Source organism: Melanerpes formicivorus, unplaced genomic scaffold (assembly GCF_026170545.1).
Source record: "Melanerpes formicivorus ecotype bairdi unplaced genomic scaffold, bMelFor1.0.p_v2 SCAF_84, whole genome shotgun sequence".
NCBI classification, from domain to species: domain Eukaryota; kingdom Metazoa; phylum Chordata; class Aves; order Piciformes; family Picidae; genus Melanerpes; species Melanerpes formicivorus.
The window spans coordinates 255,679-274,346 of record NW_027142436.1 but is presented as its reverse complement, the minus strand read 5'-3'; the positions used below and the strand labels follow the sequence as shown (position 1 = coordinate 274,346).

The window sequence follows — 18,668 nt, the reverse complement described above, 5'->3', positions numbered from 1 at the left end:
TCAAAAAAGGGTGTATAAGTTTAACATAATGGAAGGCAGTAGGCTTTCTCAGTTTTCTTAGACTGCAGTTTGGCAGGTTTAGACTGTAATTACGTCCAGTAAATTGGTGTTCACAGAAAGTGTGCTTTTCCCCAAGACCTCCGTAAAAATTTTAGTAATAGCAATACCAGCAACAGAAAATCTGAACTAGAAGTGGTCAGCAAGCAAGAAGCACCCTCAGAGGAGGGGGAAAAAAAAAAAAGAGAAAAGAATGCTAGAGGTTGGAAGGGACCTCCACAGATCATTGAGTGCAACCCTGCCTGCCAAAAGCAGGATCACCTAAGGTAGTCTGCACAAGAATATGTCTAGGTAGGTTTTGGAAGTTTCCAGAGAACAAGACTCCGCAGCCCCCTGGGCAGCTTGTTCCAGTGCTCCATCATCTTCACTGTAAAGAAGTTTCTCCTCCTGTTGGGGTGAAACCTTCAATGTTCAAGTTTCTATCCATTGTTCCTTGTCTTATTCCTGTGCAGCACCAAAAAGAGACTGGCCCCATCCGCTTGACATCCACCCCTCATATTTATAAGCATTGAGATCTCCTCTCAGACTTCTCAAGACTAAACAGCCTCAGGTTTCTCAGTCTGAAGACCTGTTGGACACACTTTTCTTAATGCACCCCAGGATACCATTGGAGAACTTGCTGTCCCATGGAGAACGTGCTGTTGACCTGTGGAAAAGACCCCACAACCCACAGAGTTGTTATGATGTGTATTGCGACTTGCTGGATGCATGGGGAGTCCTTTCGCCTATCTCGCATGAAATTCACCTGCACAAGCCAGTTTCTAAGTTACAAAGTAACTGAGGATAGGCATAGCTAATGCAAACTGTTTTCAGGAAGTCATTAGCACAGGTGTCCTCCCCTTCTCATTTTCAGGAAGTCATTAAAATAGGTTTCCTCCCCTTCTCTGAATGTAATCACACCTGGCCAGTAACTCACAAAGCAGAACCCCTCCTTCAAAAAATAGAGGGCCTCCCATTCCATCTGTCTTATCAGTGGTTCTGTCTACCTGACTGTTGGTCCTTAAAAGTTCTGCCTGCCTGGCTTTGTGAAGCCATGAGGGTGAGGGAGAACCTTATTATTTAAGGACAGGATCTTTGTACGCTTAACAGCCAACATTTACTTCTCCATTAAAATATACATTTACTTTCTTCCTTGAAACCAGATGCTGTCCACTAGGAATCCCAAGGTCTTTCTCTGTGGAGCTGCTCTCCAGCAGGGTAACCCCTAATCTCTACTGGTGCCTGTTGTTATTCCTCGCTAGATGCAGGACCCCATGGGTTTTCCTGCATGCAATGAGCAATATGCTGATGTTGGACCTGTCGGTCTCAACATGGAGAGCAGAAATAAGACTGATAGATGAGCGTGAGGAGGTGACCACTGCTGCAGGGTGGGTGAAGTGGCCCAGACCTGTGGAGCCAGTGTCTATTTATTGAGCTGTACACGAACGTTACAGTTCCCCTTTCTCAAAGCCTGACTCATTAAGCCCACTGATTTCTCTTTATTTTAACAGGTGCCCTTCTGCCCAATTGCCTTCCCATGCATTTCAAAGATGCAACACTGTTATTTTTCACTCCCATCCTTTTCTCACCTGGTTTGGTGGTACAACATTTCTTACCACCTCCAGGGCCCCACAGATGTGAAGGCCATCTAAATATTCCCTTTTTATTCCCTTTTTGCATTCCCATATTCTGGTGGTTTAAGCCTTAACTCCCCTGCTCCCCCCTCCTCCCTGCCAGCAGAGGGGGAACAATAAGGAAAGGAGCAAATCCACCAAGCAATAATTTGGAGTCAGCTTGGAAGTAGAGAGGTAAATAGTTTTCTTTAAACAATATCTATCTATCTACCTAACAACAACATGTAAGGTTCACAAGGGCAAGGAACAAGGATGGATGGGAGGGGGACAAAGAAGAAGAATACAAAACCAGTCTCTCTCTGAAGAGGCGTGGAGACTGCAGGGAGAAGGATCAGGCCCAACCACGTGGCAGAGGAGCAGGAAGGCAGCCGCAGTAGCTCTCATCCAGGAGAGGCAGGAGCTAGAAAGGGCTAATGACTCCAATGCCTTCCCTTTTATACCCTAGCTGTACAGGGAGGGGGGAGTGGAACAGACTCAGTTTCCCAGAGGGAAAATGCCCTGCAGGGAGGGCTGAGCACTTGCAAGCCCTCCACCCTGTTTTCAGAATGGGTGTTAACCCACCACACAGATCTCCCCCTTTTTTATGTTTTAATTTTGAGTCCATGGCAATCATGGTCTTCAGTCCCAATTGAGATGTCTTCTGGTTTCATTTATATGTGATCAGTCTCACAGTATATGATCAGTCTTAGTTTGGTTGACTTCTAGCTTTGTAGGCTTGGCCTGCAGTCACTGCAGTTAGCCTTCATTTGGCTGTCTTCATTGAAGGCAGGGGACTTCACGTGCATGGACTTGTGCCAACCACAGGCTGCTTGACCTGTTGTTCCCTCCCAAATGGCTCTCTTTATGACAGAGAAATCCATCCCTCGTGTCAAGGTCTGGTACGGCATGTGTCTCCACCACTCAACACTTGTGTTGCAGCCAACAGTGGAGCTAGTGGTGGCTCTTGGTGGCAAACACAGAGACCCGTCCAGTCTTGCCCTTGACCATGGTAGGAGGTGCTTTGTTGGCCCCAGCCCTTTCACCTGGTTGTTAACACAGAGCCTCATCTGCCTGATCTGGTGACAAATAGCTTTCAGAGCAAGGCAGAGGCAGATATATGTGAGCAGAATAATGATATCAGGGTGTAGTAGGGTTTTCTGGTGGCTGTGGAGTTCCTAGGGGTGTTTCACCTATGCATCCAGTTAGCGTTGTCAGCTGAGATGTCTGCAGTACCAGGTTGAGGAGCCGGTCTCTCCAGGTCAAGATACAGCTTGACTTTTCTTGCTGGAGTACCTGTGGGTGACAAATCACAAACATACCCCTTCCCTACACTGACAAATCTGCTGGCCTTCCCTAGGCTGAATCTCCCTGTGTGATGTCTCTGGAGAATTCCCCCTTTGTTTTTAAAAGGCAGGGGTGTAAGTGCAGTATAAGCATGTGTGACTATTGTCTGTGCTGTGATGTTACAGGGAATGCCTGCTCTGTAAAATGATTGTATATCATGTGCTGTGCAGACAGGTCTGTTACCCGGTTTTAATTCCTTCTCGCACTGTCACGATTGCAAAGGACTCCATAGGTATGATCTTATGTCCTAGTAGCTGCAGTGGCACGTGCCAAGCTATCTTTTAAAAGTGTCACCTCTTTTGATGTAGAATAGAATAGAATAGACCAGGTTGGAAGAGACCTTGAAGATCATCGCATCCAACCCATCAACCAAGCCAACCCACCTAAACAACTAAACCATGGCACCAAGCACCCCAGCAAGTCTCCTCCTGAACACCTCCAATGATGGTGACTCCACCACCTCCTCAGGCAGCCCATTCCAATGGGCAATCACTCTCTCTGTTATTCCTAACATCCAGCCTGAACCTCCCCTGGTGCAGCCTGAGACTGTGTCCTCTTGTTCTGGTGCTGGCTGCCTGGGAGAAGAGACCAACCTCTGTCTGTCTACAACCTCCCTCCAGGTAGTTGTAGACAGCAGTAAGGTCACCCCTGAGCTTCCTCTTCTCCAGGCTAAGCAACCCCAGCTCCCTCAGCCTCTCCTCATAGGGCTTGTGTTCCTATAGAGAGCTAATACCTAATCTGGAATGTTTCTAATGAAATCTCAGTGCTTGTGTGAAAACTGTAACTCGTCAATTGAACTTTTGCCAATGCAGTGTAGTAACAACTTTTATATTCTTCTAAATCTCAACATAATCCTTATCTTAACTATTATTAATATAAAGAAAAGACCAAAACATACTGGAACATCCCTATTCTAAACTCTTGACCTTACTTATGCTAACACTAGAAATCTATGAGAAACTAAAAGACTGTGTTAATTAAACCATCAAATTAATGTCTGGAGAAGAGCAAAAACTATTTTACATTACATAGAGCTCTTCTGAAATGCTGGCACCCAGAAGAAGTCCTAAACCATTCCAACTAGAACTATTGACCTATGAACTGACAAACAACTTACTCTATTTAAAATTACTTATTCTAATTATAATATTCCAATCACAAAACTTTTTATTCATTTACAACTGGCATTACTATTTTACTATGAGCATTTGCTGAAACCCTTATTTATATTTATCATGCTTCAATCTTTATTACTATTGTCTATTCTTATCATCTATTCTTATTACTTACAATCACTTATCCTATATGACACCATTCTATCCTGTAGTGTTGCATTACTTATGTACCATTAATTATCCTATATTATTCTGTTACTCATTATTACTTATCCTATAGTATTCTCTTGCCACTATAACTTCTCATTATTATAAATACATCATACTTAGCATAATTTATTATAATCACATGCTGCTTAACATTCTATTATAATTACTAAGCCTATTCTATTATAATTACCTATTTCTTCAAATACTTTATTATAATTACTCACCATAATTACTCATTATGTATTATTCCTACTGTTAAAACTCAATTATTACAGGGATTAAAAATGCAAATTTTTAAGATCCATTACCATTAAGAATTAAGAATTTGGCATAAACTTAAACTAAGCATGAAGTATATTGTAAACTGTCCCTTTAAGAATACAGCAAGGGGCAATGAAAACACAAGCAGGAGCGAGGCTGGGCCAGGCCTGCCTGCAAAAGTGAACTGCGAAGGCTGAGGGAGCTGGGATTGTTTAGCCTGGAGAAGAGGAGGCTCAGGGGTGACCTCATTGCTCTCTACAACTACCTGAGAGGTGGTTGTAGCCACGAAGGGGTTGTTCTCTTCACCCAGGCAACCAGCACCAGAACAAGGGGACACAGTCTCAAGCTGCGCCAGGGGAGGTTTAGACTCGAGGTGAGGAGAAAGTTCTTCACCGAGAGAGTTGTTTGTCATTGGAATGTGCTGCCCAGGGAGGTGGTGGAGTCACCGTCCCTGGAGGTGTTCAAGAGGAGATTGGACGTGGCACTTGGTGCCATGGTCTAGTCATGGGGACTGTGTTGATAGGTTGGACTCGATGATCCTCAAGGTCTCTTCCAACCTTAGTTATACTGTGATGCTGTGAAGGAAGCAAGGGAGGAGGGAGGGGGAAAGAAGGAGGGGGGCGAGAGAAAAACTGGTCAGAAAAAAATGGCTGCAAAGGAAAGGAGGTCCTAAGAAAGTGAACAATGGAAAAAAATTATCTGGTTGCAGGTAGCTGATTTGCAAAAGTGCTATGATGAGGTACACATTAAAGCCTTCCTTGAAAACTCTGCAGTCTTTAACAGTGAATATTGTAACACGTCCCATGGCAGGAGCTATTGCCATCTTGTAGCTGCAACTTTGCCTACCACCCACTCATAAAACCATAAAGCTGTCTGTTACATGAAGCACAAGCTCAGGCTCCGCAGTTGTGTTAATTATTGTTCTTTTTTGTCCTGAGAAAGTATCCTGAGCCCATCTTGTGTTTGTAAGAAAAAAGAACCTCTCCAAGACAACTGCTGCACATGCTGACTAACTTTCCCTGGAAAGCTAGGGAAGCTGCAGGCTAATTTATACTCACCATCTGGCCACTGATGTTTCACTTATTCGTGTGCAGGCTCTCCACTGATCCTGAAGCCTCCTCATGGCTTCATCTGTGCACTTTCCCTTTCAAGAAGGTCTCAACACAGAGAGGAGAAATGCAACCAACAGCCAGTTGTGAGGAGGTGACCACTGCTGCGGGCCCTGACCTGTGGAGCCGGTGTCTGTTTATTGAGATGTGTGTGAATGTTACAGTGACACTTTCTGACAGCCTGCCATGTTAAGCCCACTGATTTAGCTTTAAACAGGTGCCCTCCTCACTGGTTACCTTCCCGTGCATTTCAAAGATGCAACACTTGTGATTTTTCACTCCCATCCTTTTCTCACCTGGTTTGGAGGTGCAACATCTCTTACCACCTCCAGGGCCTCACAGACATGACATTCCATTCTTACTCCCTGCACATGTCCTTACTGAACTTCATGACGTTTGCCTGCACCCAGCTCTCCAGGCTGTCCAGATCTTGTTGGGTGGCTGTACAGCGTAATGGGGTGTCGGCCATACTCCCCAGTTTTGTATCATCGTTGAACTTGCTGAGGGTGCACTCAATCCACTCACCCAGATTGTGGATAAAGATACTGAACAAAACCGGACCCAGTATTGATCCCTGGGGAACACCAATAACCACAGGCTCTCAAAAGACAAGAATGAGTAATGTTGTCAGGATAGTTCTTAACAGCTGTGTGAAAGACATCAATGCATAGTACAGTAGGAGAGGAGCACAATTATTTAAAGAGGTATAGAATTCAAAATAATATTCTCTGCAGTTCTATAAACTATAGTCTTCTTAAACTCCTCTTTGAAATTCTGAGGGAGGTTGCTAAGGGGGGGGGGGGATGCCAAGTGTCATGGCTACAGTGGTGTTATGCAACAGAGTTAATTTTGACCAATGCTCTGCTTCTCTGCAGAAGAAGTTGAAGAAGAGTCTGAAATTACAGTTGAGGTTGATTTGACTGATAAACAGAAACATCAGTTGAAGCACAGAGAGCTCTTCCTGTCTCGACAGTATGAGTCCCTTCCCGCAACGCATATCAGGTAAGAAAAAGTGTCTCCTGTGTCTCTGCATCTGTCGTGCTGGACTGCCTGCCAGCAGGAGCCACCTTCATCTCCCAGAAGGAGGTGGTTCATCATAGGTGAGTTGTGCCGGGTTGTCCCATGAACTGCTTTAGAACTGCTTTTGCTGTTTCCTCCTGTTGCTTCATCTTTGACTCTTGGAAGGGACAAGAGTCTCAGAGCTCTGACTTGACAGAGCATCAGTTCTGTTCCTGCTTTGGAAGAGTTGATTTTTTTAATCATCATTCTGCTGGCCAGAGGAGCTTTGACCATTTAGTCTGCCCTGGGAAACCACAGACGGATTTGGAAAGGACACAGTGGCTCAGTGGTCAGATCTGCAATTTAGAGCTGCACACATTTAAAATTAACATTACCCCAACTTATTTCAGTAAATGTGAAAAAGTAATGATTGAGTTTGGCTAAATGTTGCAAAAGCATTTCAAATATTATTTTAAATTGCCCTAATGGAGAAAGAGGTTTGCTAAAGTTCAAAAGGAGTTTGTTGATTTCTTTGTGTAAGGTGATGTAAGTGCTTGTGTCATCTCGTTTTCATCAGTCAAGCAAATTGTTTTGGGGAGGAGGGGGGAACTGATGTACGTAGAAATGGACAAGAAAGAGCACAGTAACAGGGAGGGGTGATAGGAAGTGTAAAGCAAGAGTTCCTAAATTGCATTCTGAAGGAATCCCTGTTTTCTCATTAGTTCCAGCTGCTCTCGGCCATTTCAGACCATAAATGCTACCAAAAATTGGAGAAACACTTTGTATGTGTATATGTATTTCTCTTTCACTGGCAAATATATGGCTTATCTTTCTGACTGCCAACACTAAAACTGGAAGTTGGCAATTTTTGTATTAATTTCCTGTGCTTGATTCAGTTACTTCTTCTCTGACTTTGAGAAAGTAATTTAACTGTCAGATCTCTGCTTCTTCAACTATAGCATAGAGATAATAATCCTGTGTAGTATGTTTTGCTCACTTTGACATTTAGATACTGAAATAAGGTATTCTCTTTGTAGAGAGAAGATTACACAGAAGAAGTATTGTAAATGTCTTCTTGCCTCACATCTGAGAGAGCAAATACAATAGAGTTTCTCCAGTACCTATTTCACAAAGAAGCCTGAAAAACATGAAGCTTCATAGTGCATGAAACATTGCACAGCAGGCAAAAGCAGTGATGACTCTCATCTGGTTTTCAGAACAGATGAATGCTGTAGGGCTGTGCTGCCATGTGTTAGTAAGACCTTTACCAGGCACGTTCTGGAACAAGCTTTATGTAGTCTAATGACGTTTGAACAGTCTTAACTATGTTAAAAAGAAACAAGAAGGAAAATACACTGCAGTGTATTTGTTAGTTTTTTAGCTTGCTAACATTGACAATCTGTAGCTCTCAGTAGTTTTTACGCTTTTAGTTTCTCCTGTAGAAGAGGATAGAAATATTGTGAAGGTGGTACTCCTCAAACTTTATCCTGTCACTACTCCTGAATATCCTTGCTGGAGATTTCACAGCCTCTCAGGGTGTCCTTTGTACCACTCATCTTCGTATATAAAGCTAGCAGTACTCTTGCAATACATCTGTGTAGCGCCATTGTGTGGGCCTTTGCTCTTACCACCTGCAAATCTAGTACAGTGGAATGTAGTGGAGAATGGTGATCAGTTTTCTCAAGAGGGAGAATATGAAAGCTCAGTCACTTTGGAAGTGACACACACACACAAAACAAGTTAGTGCCAGATGTAGAAAAGAATTAGAAGTGAGTAGTCTAATATGGATATCGCGGCAACGGAGATAGGAATCAATACGGCTGAGCAATGTGATCGAGTATTGTTCCTTTATTGTTCCAGTGGTGCAGGCCGATGGTGCAGGCCTGAGGTGCAGGCCTATGGAGTAGGCCCGTAGTGCAAGTATAGCACGGTAAAGTGTAGAAGAAACAGGAGACAGGAAAGGCAGAAGTGCGTAGCAAGGCAACTGCTACAACTTATATAAACTCAGAGTGCCTCGTTGGCATAGCTCCATTGGTTCCCTCTGAGTGACCACACATTGCACTATTACAGATGATTGGTCCAACTACTAACGACACACAAGGTTTGTTGATGCAGGTGCATGTCCTGTTGTCCCAAGATAACTGTCCATGTTTATAGCTACCAGTGCCTTGTTTTAGTTACAGGCTGCAGGCACAGCACTGTTTTGCTCCACTGCTAGCTGGCTCTGCATTTATGCTGAGCATGGCCTACCACCATGTCAGGCTCTAGGCCTGCACTGCCAGATTGCTCACACTGCTCGTCGCTGGCATTGCCACAGTCTAATCGCAATTAAACATAGCAATGCTGCCCTGTGGACATGGTGTTCCTAAAGTGGAATATACTCATTGCCTAGCTCAGTGCAACACCATTCTGGAGTGACAGCATGTGGCACAGTCCAAGCTGATGTACTAGTTTGTGTCTCAATGGCAGGACTTGCTTTTCAAATTACAAATGAAGCCATTCCCTCCCAAATCTTCTTGAACTTGTGAGGTTAGCAGCACCCTGCCAATGAATGATCTCCATTTTTCCCAATCCCTGCATGTCACTGTCCTGGAGGGGCAAACAAGCCCAAACATGTCCAAGCCTCAAACTCCCTCTTTTCCCCCTCCCTTTGAGCTGGTATGTCTGTGTAAACATGGGCTTGCCCTAACTTGTCCGTGTTTTGATAAACAAGTACCCACGTGCCTCATTGTTATGAATTTGAATTATGATTTATTAAGAAGGCAAAGATGATACTAATAATTATTATTTGTTAATGTGAAAAATTGCCAAAAACTCATTAATAGGTTCAGTGTCCAGCTGTAGAATATTTACAATGGATATAGAGGCAACATTAACAATTGAAACAGTACTGAGTGAACCCAGGAAATTAACACTGGGAAAGAGAATCTGCTGTGGCGTTACGCTATTTGTCCACTAGGGGAAGACTTGACAGGAACCTCTTACAAAGAGGCTTTATAGAAGTAATTAATTACTCACAATATTATTCTCTCTAGAACTGCAATATAGTCCAAGTTACACAGAGGGAGGGGAACTCCATCATGTGGAGGAGTGCTTTTGCTGTACATTAGCCAGTATGGCTTTTGGGGTGCTCTCTGGTGCTGGTTGCCAGCAGAGTTGTCTCATTGCCCCAGTGACCAGGCTGGATTGACAAGATAGCAGGCGGCTCTCAAAGCTTCCCAGAGTTCTCAGGCTGTCCCAAGGTTTCAGGCTCTCAACAGAAGCCTGTTTCTCTTGGCGCTTTGCTGCAAGGTCTGGGTTTGAGAAACAGGCACTTAAGCTGGAAGTGACTTACTGCTACAAGGGAACTGTTCCCAGGGCCTTGGCTCACCTGGGATTTGTCCCTTCTGCAAGACAGGTTTGTCTGCCCCTATGCTTTTACAGCACAAAGAGGCTGACTGTGGTTTCAGTGCAGCTTACGTGAAGGGGCTTGCATCTTTCTGGGTAAACAGGCACAGCAAGGATTCTGAGTTCCTGGATCTTAGGCAAGCCAAGACACTTGTTTACAATTTGGCTTTGCTTTTTTCATTTCCCCTAGGATCAATTCGGACAATTGGCAATCAATAGAATGGGATTTTGCCAGGCCATGACCACATAAGGTAAAGACATAAGCCTAGTCTAGGTGAAGCATGGGCAGTGCACATGCCTGTCCATCACAAAGGGAGGACATACCCCTTGTTTACCAGACTTTCTGATGCCTGGGTTCTTAGTCCTTTTCCTGTGTTCCCTGGACCCCTACAGGAGGGAGGGGGAGAGAGAGGGATCATGCCTGGACATGCCAGGACTTGTTCTGGGTCTGTGTTGGGCCTGTTTGGCCCTACCATCATACTCACCTGTGCTTGCCTTATGCTGGGCTTATGTATTTACATTGTTTGGCCAGATTCCATACCATAAGGCTAAACTAGCTTGTTTATTTATTTTGCCATTGGCCAACATTCTTCTTGACAAATATTAGCTACAAGCTAAAATGGTGAGCGATTCACCCCTGTTTACCAAGAAGCCCTGGGTTTCACCAAAGCCTGTTTGTACACATGAACCCAGAACTTCTGCCATGGCTGAAAGTTGGTGGAAGCTGATTGTACTTACGACAGCCTTAGCATGAACTGCTGCGAAGCTGCAGCGAAAAGCCCTGCTGGCAAGCTGAGCAAAGCCTTGCCGAGCAGAAAGGGAAGAGTCCCGGGAGAGCTGTGCCAGCTGCAGCATGAAGCTGCAGCCCATGAGCGAAAAGCTGCTTCGTGAATCAAGACCTCACTGCAGTCTTTGCACTGAGAAGCAGGCTGCCACCCAAGTGCTGAGATGCTGCCACAGCCTGTCAGCTGGGAAACTCTGAGAGCCAAGCGCCAGAGCCTGAGACCTGTCCACCCGAGAGCAGAGAGTGGCCATTGCCAAACCGTGGCAAGACTGATCCGAGAAACCACCAGACGCAGGTAGAGAAGCTGTGACTGCTCGCCCAGCCAGCAAGCAGAACTTGCTGCAGCGCCCGGTGAAACCACAAGAGAGCTCAGCCAGCAAGCACCACCTTGCTGAGTCGAGAAACGCTGCTCACCCCCTGAGCTCCCAAAAGCCTTTACCAGCTGCTAACATGCAAGCAGAAGCCACTCACTCTGCACCCCAGCCAGTGAACCATGCCGGCTGCTGAGCCGTGAAAGGAGCTACTGCCAAGCCACAGCAAAGCACTGCTCCATGAGCCTGTTGCAGGAGTGCCAAGTGAATCTGTGCCAGCTGTAGACCTAGTGCTGAGAAAAGCAGCAGCCCGGAGAAGTCACTGCAGCTTGCTCTGAGCCAAGAGCCAGCTACAGCCTGTGAGCCAGGGAAGAGCCACTTTGTCCCCTCTCTACAGAGCCCTCAGTGGTAAAGTTTCCCCCAAGACCACTCTCTCTCCAGTGGCAAGATTGCACCAGAAAGCAAGCTGCAAAACTTTGGAAAGTTTGCTCTGGTAAGGCAAGGCACCACGTGGCACAGTGCTTTAACTGGTGCTGTGTATTTTGGATGACAAATTGCAGTCCTGGAGGTTTGTCCTGAAACCAGGGACAGGTAGCTTTACTAGTTACACCAGGGCTGTGAATAACTGTCTTTTGCCTATAAAGTCTCCTTGTAAAGGTTTGTGCCAGCTGCCTCTGAAGTGGCCATAGAGTCTCCTAGCAGGCAAGCCAGCTTTTGCCATGCATCTCTTTCCTGATTTACATTACCGCTTGCAAATGTCACACACCCTGTTGAGAGAGTTGCCAACCCAACCGAACACCTGTACCTCTGAATGTAAACCCTGAATAAGTTTTCAGTAAGGTTTTGTATTAACAAATAATTTATACATTTTCATTGATATCTTTTCCAGGATAAATATTAATAATTTCATAGCAGTCACAGATGCAGTTTTTCCAAGGTGCTATAATCTCCAGATCTCCTTGTAGCAGAGTGTGTTGCCAGCCAGCCTTGCTGAGCACTCCATTCACTCACACAGTGGATGCACCCAGAATTCATGCAGATGGCTCCTGTAAGCAATGCCAGTCTTGGAGAGGGGCTGAGTTGAGCCAAAGTGCTGTGTATTTAACGTGGGTTTTCAGAGCTTTGGGCATTACCAAATTCATTGCCATAGAAGTGAGATAATTTGCCAGCGTTTTAAAATTCACTGTAGAACTTGGCACATGGTGAAAGGGTCCTGCATATAAAAATGTGAGTAATTACCCTGTTGGAGAGATGCGCTGGCTTATCCCACTTGGGCTTTAATTGGGGGTGTGTGTGTGTTTGGTTCTTAAAGTCTCAAGAGTGAATAAGCACATTGAGGTTGCTGTGAAAGATTTCATTAACTTCAAAGATGATTTGTAATTGCTTTTAAATGTAATACTTGATAGGAGTTGTGTATAAGTTGTCCATCAGTGTTCATCTTGCCATTTCGTTACCTTTGCTTGATTCTCGTTTGCTAATAATGCTTGCATTCTTGGGGTTGTGGCTTTTGGTGTGTGTTTATTATTATGATGATTTTTCTAAGTGTTTGGAAGGCATACTTAAGCATTCTGAGATGTTGTAATAAAATCAAGTGTGAATCTTTTGGTTGGCTCAATGCTGCAATAACATTCCTCCCCCTTAAAACCAAAACTAATTTATGCAGTTGAAAATCAGAATATCTTGGAAAAGGAGAAGAGATTCAGGGTGGTGGCCATCTCCTGAACAGGAAAGAGGATTAAAAATATATAATGATATTTGTGTGCTATCTTGTTGGTGATGTAGTTGGTTGATGTGGTTGTGTGGGGGTTTGTTACAGTTAAAAAACTACTACTTTGTTAAAATTCTTTCTTAGTTACAGCATACCCTTCTTGAGTAATTAAAATTTGCTAAATGACTTCTAGTCAGCAGTCTTATTAACACAACTTGGCATCCTGTTGGCTCTCTGCGGTGGCAGCGAAAGCCAGCGGGATGCTGAGGTGCATTCATGAGGGTACCGCAAGCAGGGACACAGACGTCACGCTCCCACGCAGCGCTGGTCAGGCCGAACCTTGGGTACTGTGCGGTTTGGTCCCTGCTATACCGAAAGGATGTGGACAGGCTTCAAAGGGTTCAGAGAAGGGCCACAAGAATAATTACAGGACTGGAATACCTGTCATGTGGGAGAAGACAGGGAGAGCTGGGTTTGTTAAGCCTTGGGAAGAGAAGGCTTCGGGGAGAGCTCATAACCATGTGCAGGTATATAAAGGGTTGCTATCTTGTGGAGGGGGACTCCCTTTTTACAGAGAGACCAGGGGTAATGGGGATGAGTTGCTACTGGGGAGATTCAGACTAGATGCCACAATCTTTTTTTTCCACAATTCAAACTATTAGACATGGGAATAAACTCCCAAGGGAGCTGGTGGATTCCACTACATTAGACAGTTTTAAGGCCCAGCTTAACAGGGTGCTGGGCCATCTTATTTAAACTATACTCTCATGCTGAAAGGTGAGACTTGATGATCCTTGAGGTCCCTCCATTCCAGTGTGGTATTCTGTGAATCTATGCATCTTTCTGATAAGTTGGAGTTTGAATACAAGTTTTTCAAGAGTCCTTTTCTGAGCCAAAGAAGAATACTGTGAGATTGTCATCTCTTTAGTTGCTCTTTTACCTGATTCAGGCCACAGAGTTTTGTACATAGAATACATACATAGAATAAACCAGGTTGGAAGAGACGACTTCAAGATCATCGTGTCCAACCCATCAACCAATCCAACACCACCTAATCAACTAACCCATGGCACCAAGCACCCCATCAAGTCTCCCCCTGAACACCTCCAGTGATGGTGACTCCACCACCTCCCCAGGCAGCCCATTCCAATGGGCAATCACTCTCTCTGTATAGAACTTCTTCCTAACATCCAGCCTAAACCTCCCCTGGCACAACCTGAGGCTGTGTCCTCTTGTTCTGGTGCTGGCTGCCTGGGAGAAGAGACCAACATCTGCCTGCCTACAACCTCCCTTCAGGTAGTTGTAGAGAGTGATAAGGTCTCCCCTGAGTCTCCTCTTCTCCAGGCTAAGCAACCCCAGCTCCCTCAGTCTCTCCTCATAGGGCTTGTGTTCCAACCCCCTCACCAACTTCGTTGTACAGTGACTGCTGATGTGATCCTAACTGTTGTGCTTGAATTAAGTTGTGCTTGTATATTTCAGTGAGGGAGCTGTGTTGGTAATTTATCCTCACTTGCAAAATTGTCATATTTATTGTTTCATCAGTTGCTGGTTACCTGTGTTTGTACCACTCTCCGTCTTGTGTAAATGCAAGGGTTCTGGTATCATATTATTTTGTTGTTGTGATTTTTCATTCTTTCTGCTTTTGGAAGCTCTACTCCCTGAGTGCATTTTGCTTTGTTTGGACACAATTTCAAGAAGTTGAAATTCTATTGAGCTTGATTCCTGGACTCGCCATGGCACCTGTGCACTACATGCACATTTGTCGTTATGGAGATTATTCAAGTAACTGTGATAAACCTACACCATGCTGCTTAATGGGCACTATTTATTTAGTCTTTCATTGTATGAACTAACTATGTCTTTTACTTCTTGGAGGATTCTTTTTATTGCTTGGTGTAAGTAGTAAGTTCAAGCTTCCTATATTCCTGTAGTTTTAATTAAAAAATCTTTCTGAACTCTGATTCTGAAATATTTTCTTCTCATGCATACACATATTTATTAAAAAACAAAACAAGCAACACCAAACCCCCTCATAAGCCCCAAACCATTCTTATGACGCTTCTCATTGGTTCATTTCTTCTGTTCCCACACCGAAAGAACTTTGCGAGCCTTTGGGAGATTGTGATTGCATAAATTCCTTTTATTAAAGGCTGATTAATATGATTGAGAAGGTGAATATTTTTGTAGAATGTATGGGTGACATCAGAGAGCTTCCAAATAGTTTGATCAGGAGAAAAGGTAGTAAATTATTATCAAGAAATTAGGAACTTCTGCATGCTTTTGCCTGTAAGCACACAATAAACAGGAAAAAGTGTGCTTAAAATTTTAAGTATCTACTGTGAGGTTTCTCTCAATTCTGAAATTGATCCCTGTCATGGTTAATACATTTTTACTGTCTCCTCTTCCTGTGTTTTGGGGTTTGGCTGATGTTTCCTGTAGTTTTTTTTTTGTATGTTAAATTATCCCCTATACTACAGTAACTTTGATAACATTTTGTAGACATACCAGAAAAAAATAACAGATGTATGTGCAGTTTATGAAAACATGCTGTGCCTGCAAACTGTCTGTAAGAGTATGACACTGTGTAGAATAGTACGGTACAGAATTAACCAGGTTGGAAAAGACCTTCAAGATCATCCAGTCCAACCTCTCACCCAACACCACCTGATCAACTAAACCATGGCACCAAGTGCACAGTGACTTCCCTGTTTCTGCTGGCCACACTCTTCCTGATGCAGGCCAGGATGCCATTGGCCTTCTTGGCCTCTGGGGCACACTGCTGGCTCATGTTCAGCCAGCTGTCAACCACTACCCCCAGGTCTCTCTCTGCCTGGCTTCTCTCAGCCACTCTGACCCCAGCCTGTAGCACTGCATGGGGTTGTTGTGGCGAATGTGTAGAACTCTGCACTTAGATGTGTTCAATCTCATGCCCTTGGCCTCTGCCCATCTGTCCAGCCTGTCAAGGTCCCTCTGCAGAGCCTCTCTACCCTCTAACAGATCAACTCCTGCCCCCAGCTTGGTGTCATCTACAAATTTAGTGATGATGGACTCAATTCCATCATCCAGATCATCACTAAAGATATTGAACAGGATGGGGCCCAGCGCTGATCCCTGGGGCACACCACTAGTGCCTGGCTGCCAGCTGGCTGTGGCACCATTCACCACCACTCTGGGCTCAGCCTCCACCCAGTTCTTAACACAGCTCAGAGTGCTGCTGTCCAAGCCAGGGGCTGACAGCTCGGCCAGCAGTTTGCTGTGGGGATTGGTGTCAAAGGCCTTGCTGCAGTCCAGGCAGACTACATCCACAGCCTGCCCCACATCCACCAGGCAGTCACCTGGGCATGGAAGGAGATCAGGTTGGTGAGGCAGGATCTGCCCTTCCTAAATCCATGCTGGCTGGGCCTGATCCCTTGGCCATCCTGTAAGTGCTGTGTGATTGCACTCAAGATGACCTCTTCCATTATTTTGCCATGTAGCCATGCATCTTTATGCTGTGCTTTCATGGTCTCATCAGAACTCACTGCTACTTCATACAACTAGGGTGTATGCTAATACTTTTTCCTGACTGTGGGATTCAACCCACCCCACCTTTAAAACACAGCAAATGATCTGAAGCTGAAGAGTGACATGACAGGTCATTTTGTAGAAGAAATGCTGTGACTTTTTAAGGCAGACAGGATTTAGTGAATATTACTTCAGGATTTCTTGTTGTGGCATTCTTGGCAAAGTAGAGTTTGTGGATGTATGGACTCTGTGTGTTCATGCATTTACACCTTGTGTGTGTTTATGTATATGTATATATACACATGTATGACCAAACTTTTAACTACTTTTTGAAAAGCTTACTTGGAGCCTTACAAGCCTGATTTATTTCCTAACTGCTGAGCAAACTCAAGTGGAAGAAGAGAGTCTGCCGATCATGGAAGGAGGGTCTGACCACTTGAGAGGAGTATAAGACTTGCCAGAGGATGTAGGGAGGCAACTCGTAAAGCTAAGGCCTCCTTGGAATTTAACCTTGCAAGGGAGGTCCAGGACAACAGAAAGGGCTTCTTCAAATACATTGCAGGAAAAATTAAATCTAGAGGCAGTGTAGGCCCCTGCTGAATGAGATGGGTGCCTTGGTGACTGAGGATACAAAGAAAGTGGAGTTACTAAATGCTGCCTTCCTCTCCATCTATGTTGCTGGAGACTGTCCTCAGGATCCCCAGAACTCTGAGGTGTCAGAGACACCTTTGTCATGTCTCAGGAGTTTTCCTTTCTTGATGAGAACTGTGTTAGGGAACAATTGAGTAATTTGGACATCCATAAATCCATGGGTCCTGATGGCATGCACCCATGGGTGCTGAGGGAGCTGGCAGAGGTCATTGCCAGAACACTCTTCATCTTTGGTGAGTCGTGGCAGACAGGAGAGGTGCCTGGGGACTGGAGGAAGGCAAACATTCCAATCTTCCAAAAGGGTAAGAAGGAGGATCCAGGTGACTATAGACTGGTCAGCCTCACCTCCATCTCCAGAAAGGAAATAGAGCAACTTATCCTCAGCACTATCCTTAGAAATATCAGGGACAAGAGGATCGTTAGGGCAGTCAGTATGGGATGTCATGTTTGACCAACCTGATGGCCTTTTATGAGGAAATAGCCAGGTGGATGGATGATGGTAGAGCAGCGGATGTGGTTTATCTTGATGTCAGTAAAGCATTTGATGCTGTCTCCCACAGCATCCTTGAAGCTAAACTGAGGAAGTGTGGTCTGGATGATTGTGTAGTGAGGTGGATTGTGAACTGGTTGAAGGAAAGAAGTCAGAGTTGTGGTGAATGGGACAGAGTCTGTTTGGGGGGCCTGTAACTAGGGGAGTCCCTCAGGGATCAGTACTGGGACCAGCATTATTCAATATAGTCATCAATGACCTGGATGAGGGCATGTCTCGGTCCAGAGACACAGTTCTTTTAAATATTCCCATGTTGTGAAATTAGAGGCACAAACGAGGCCAGGATAGAATAGAATAGAATAGAATAGAATAGAATAGAATAGAATAGAATAGAATAGAATAGAATAGACCAGACCAGACCAGGTTGGAAGAGACCTTCAAGATCATCGTGTCCAACCTATCATCCAACACCACCCAACCAACTAAACCATGCAACCAAGCACCCCATCAAGTCTCCTCCTGAACACCTCCAGTGATGGCAATTCCACCACCTCCCCAGGCAGCCCATTCCAATGGGCAATCACTCTCTCTGTGTAAAACTTCCTCCTGACCTCCAGTCTGAACCTCCCCTGGCGCAGCCTGAGACTGTGTCCTCTTGTTCTGGTGCTGGTTGCCTGGGAGAAGAGACCAACCTCTGCCTGTCCACAACCCCCCTTCAGGTAGTTGTAGAGAGCAATAAGGTCACCCCTGAGTCTCCTCTTCTCCAGACTAAGCAGCCCCAGCTCCCTCAGTCTCTCCTCATAGGGCTGTGTTCCAAACCCCTCACCAACTTCGTTGCCCTTTTCTGGACTTGTTCCAGCAAGTCAACCTCCTTCCTAAACTGAGGAGCCCAGAACTGGACACAGTACTCGAGGTGTGGCCTAACCAGTGCAGTGTACAGGGACAGAATGACCTCCCTGCTCCTGCTGGCCACACTGTTCTTGATTCAGGCCAGGATGCCATTGACCCTCCTGGCTGCCTGGGCACACTGCAGGCTCATGTTCAGCCTGCCATCGACCAGCACCCCCAGGTCCCTCTCTGCCTGGCTGCTCTCCAGCCACTCTGACCCTAGCCTGTAGCTCTGCATGGGGTTGTTGTGGCCAATGT

General features: G+C 45.1%; 1 protein-coding gene across 6 annotated transcripts in view; it reads left to right on the top strand.

Moving 5' to 3' along the window:
* Positions 1-18,668, top strand: part of MTA3 (metastasis associated 1 family member 3) — a 182,423-nt gene that overhangs the window by 57,582 nt on the left and 106,173 nt on the right. For all 6 annotated transcript variants that reach the window (XM_068165125.1, XM_068165121.1, XM_068165120.1 and 3 more), the window contains exon 4: positions 6,564-6,690. In XM_068165125.1, the coding sequence (XP_068021226.1) occupies positions 6,564-6,690 (127 nt within the window). The remainder of the gene's footprint in view (positions 1-6,563; positions 6,691-18,668) is intronic.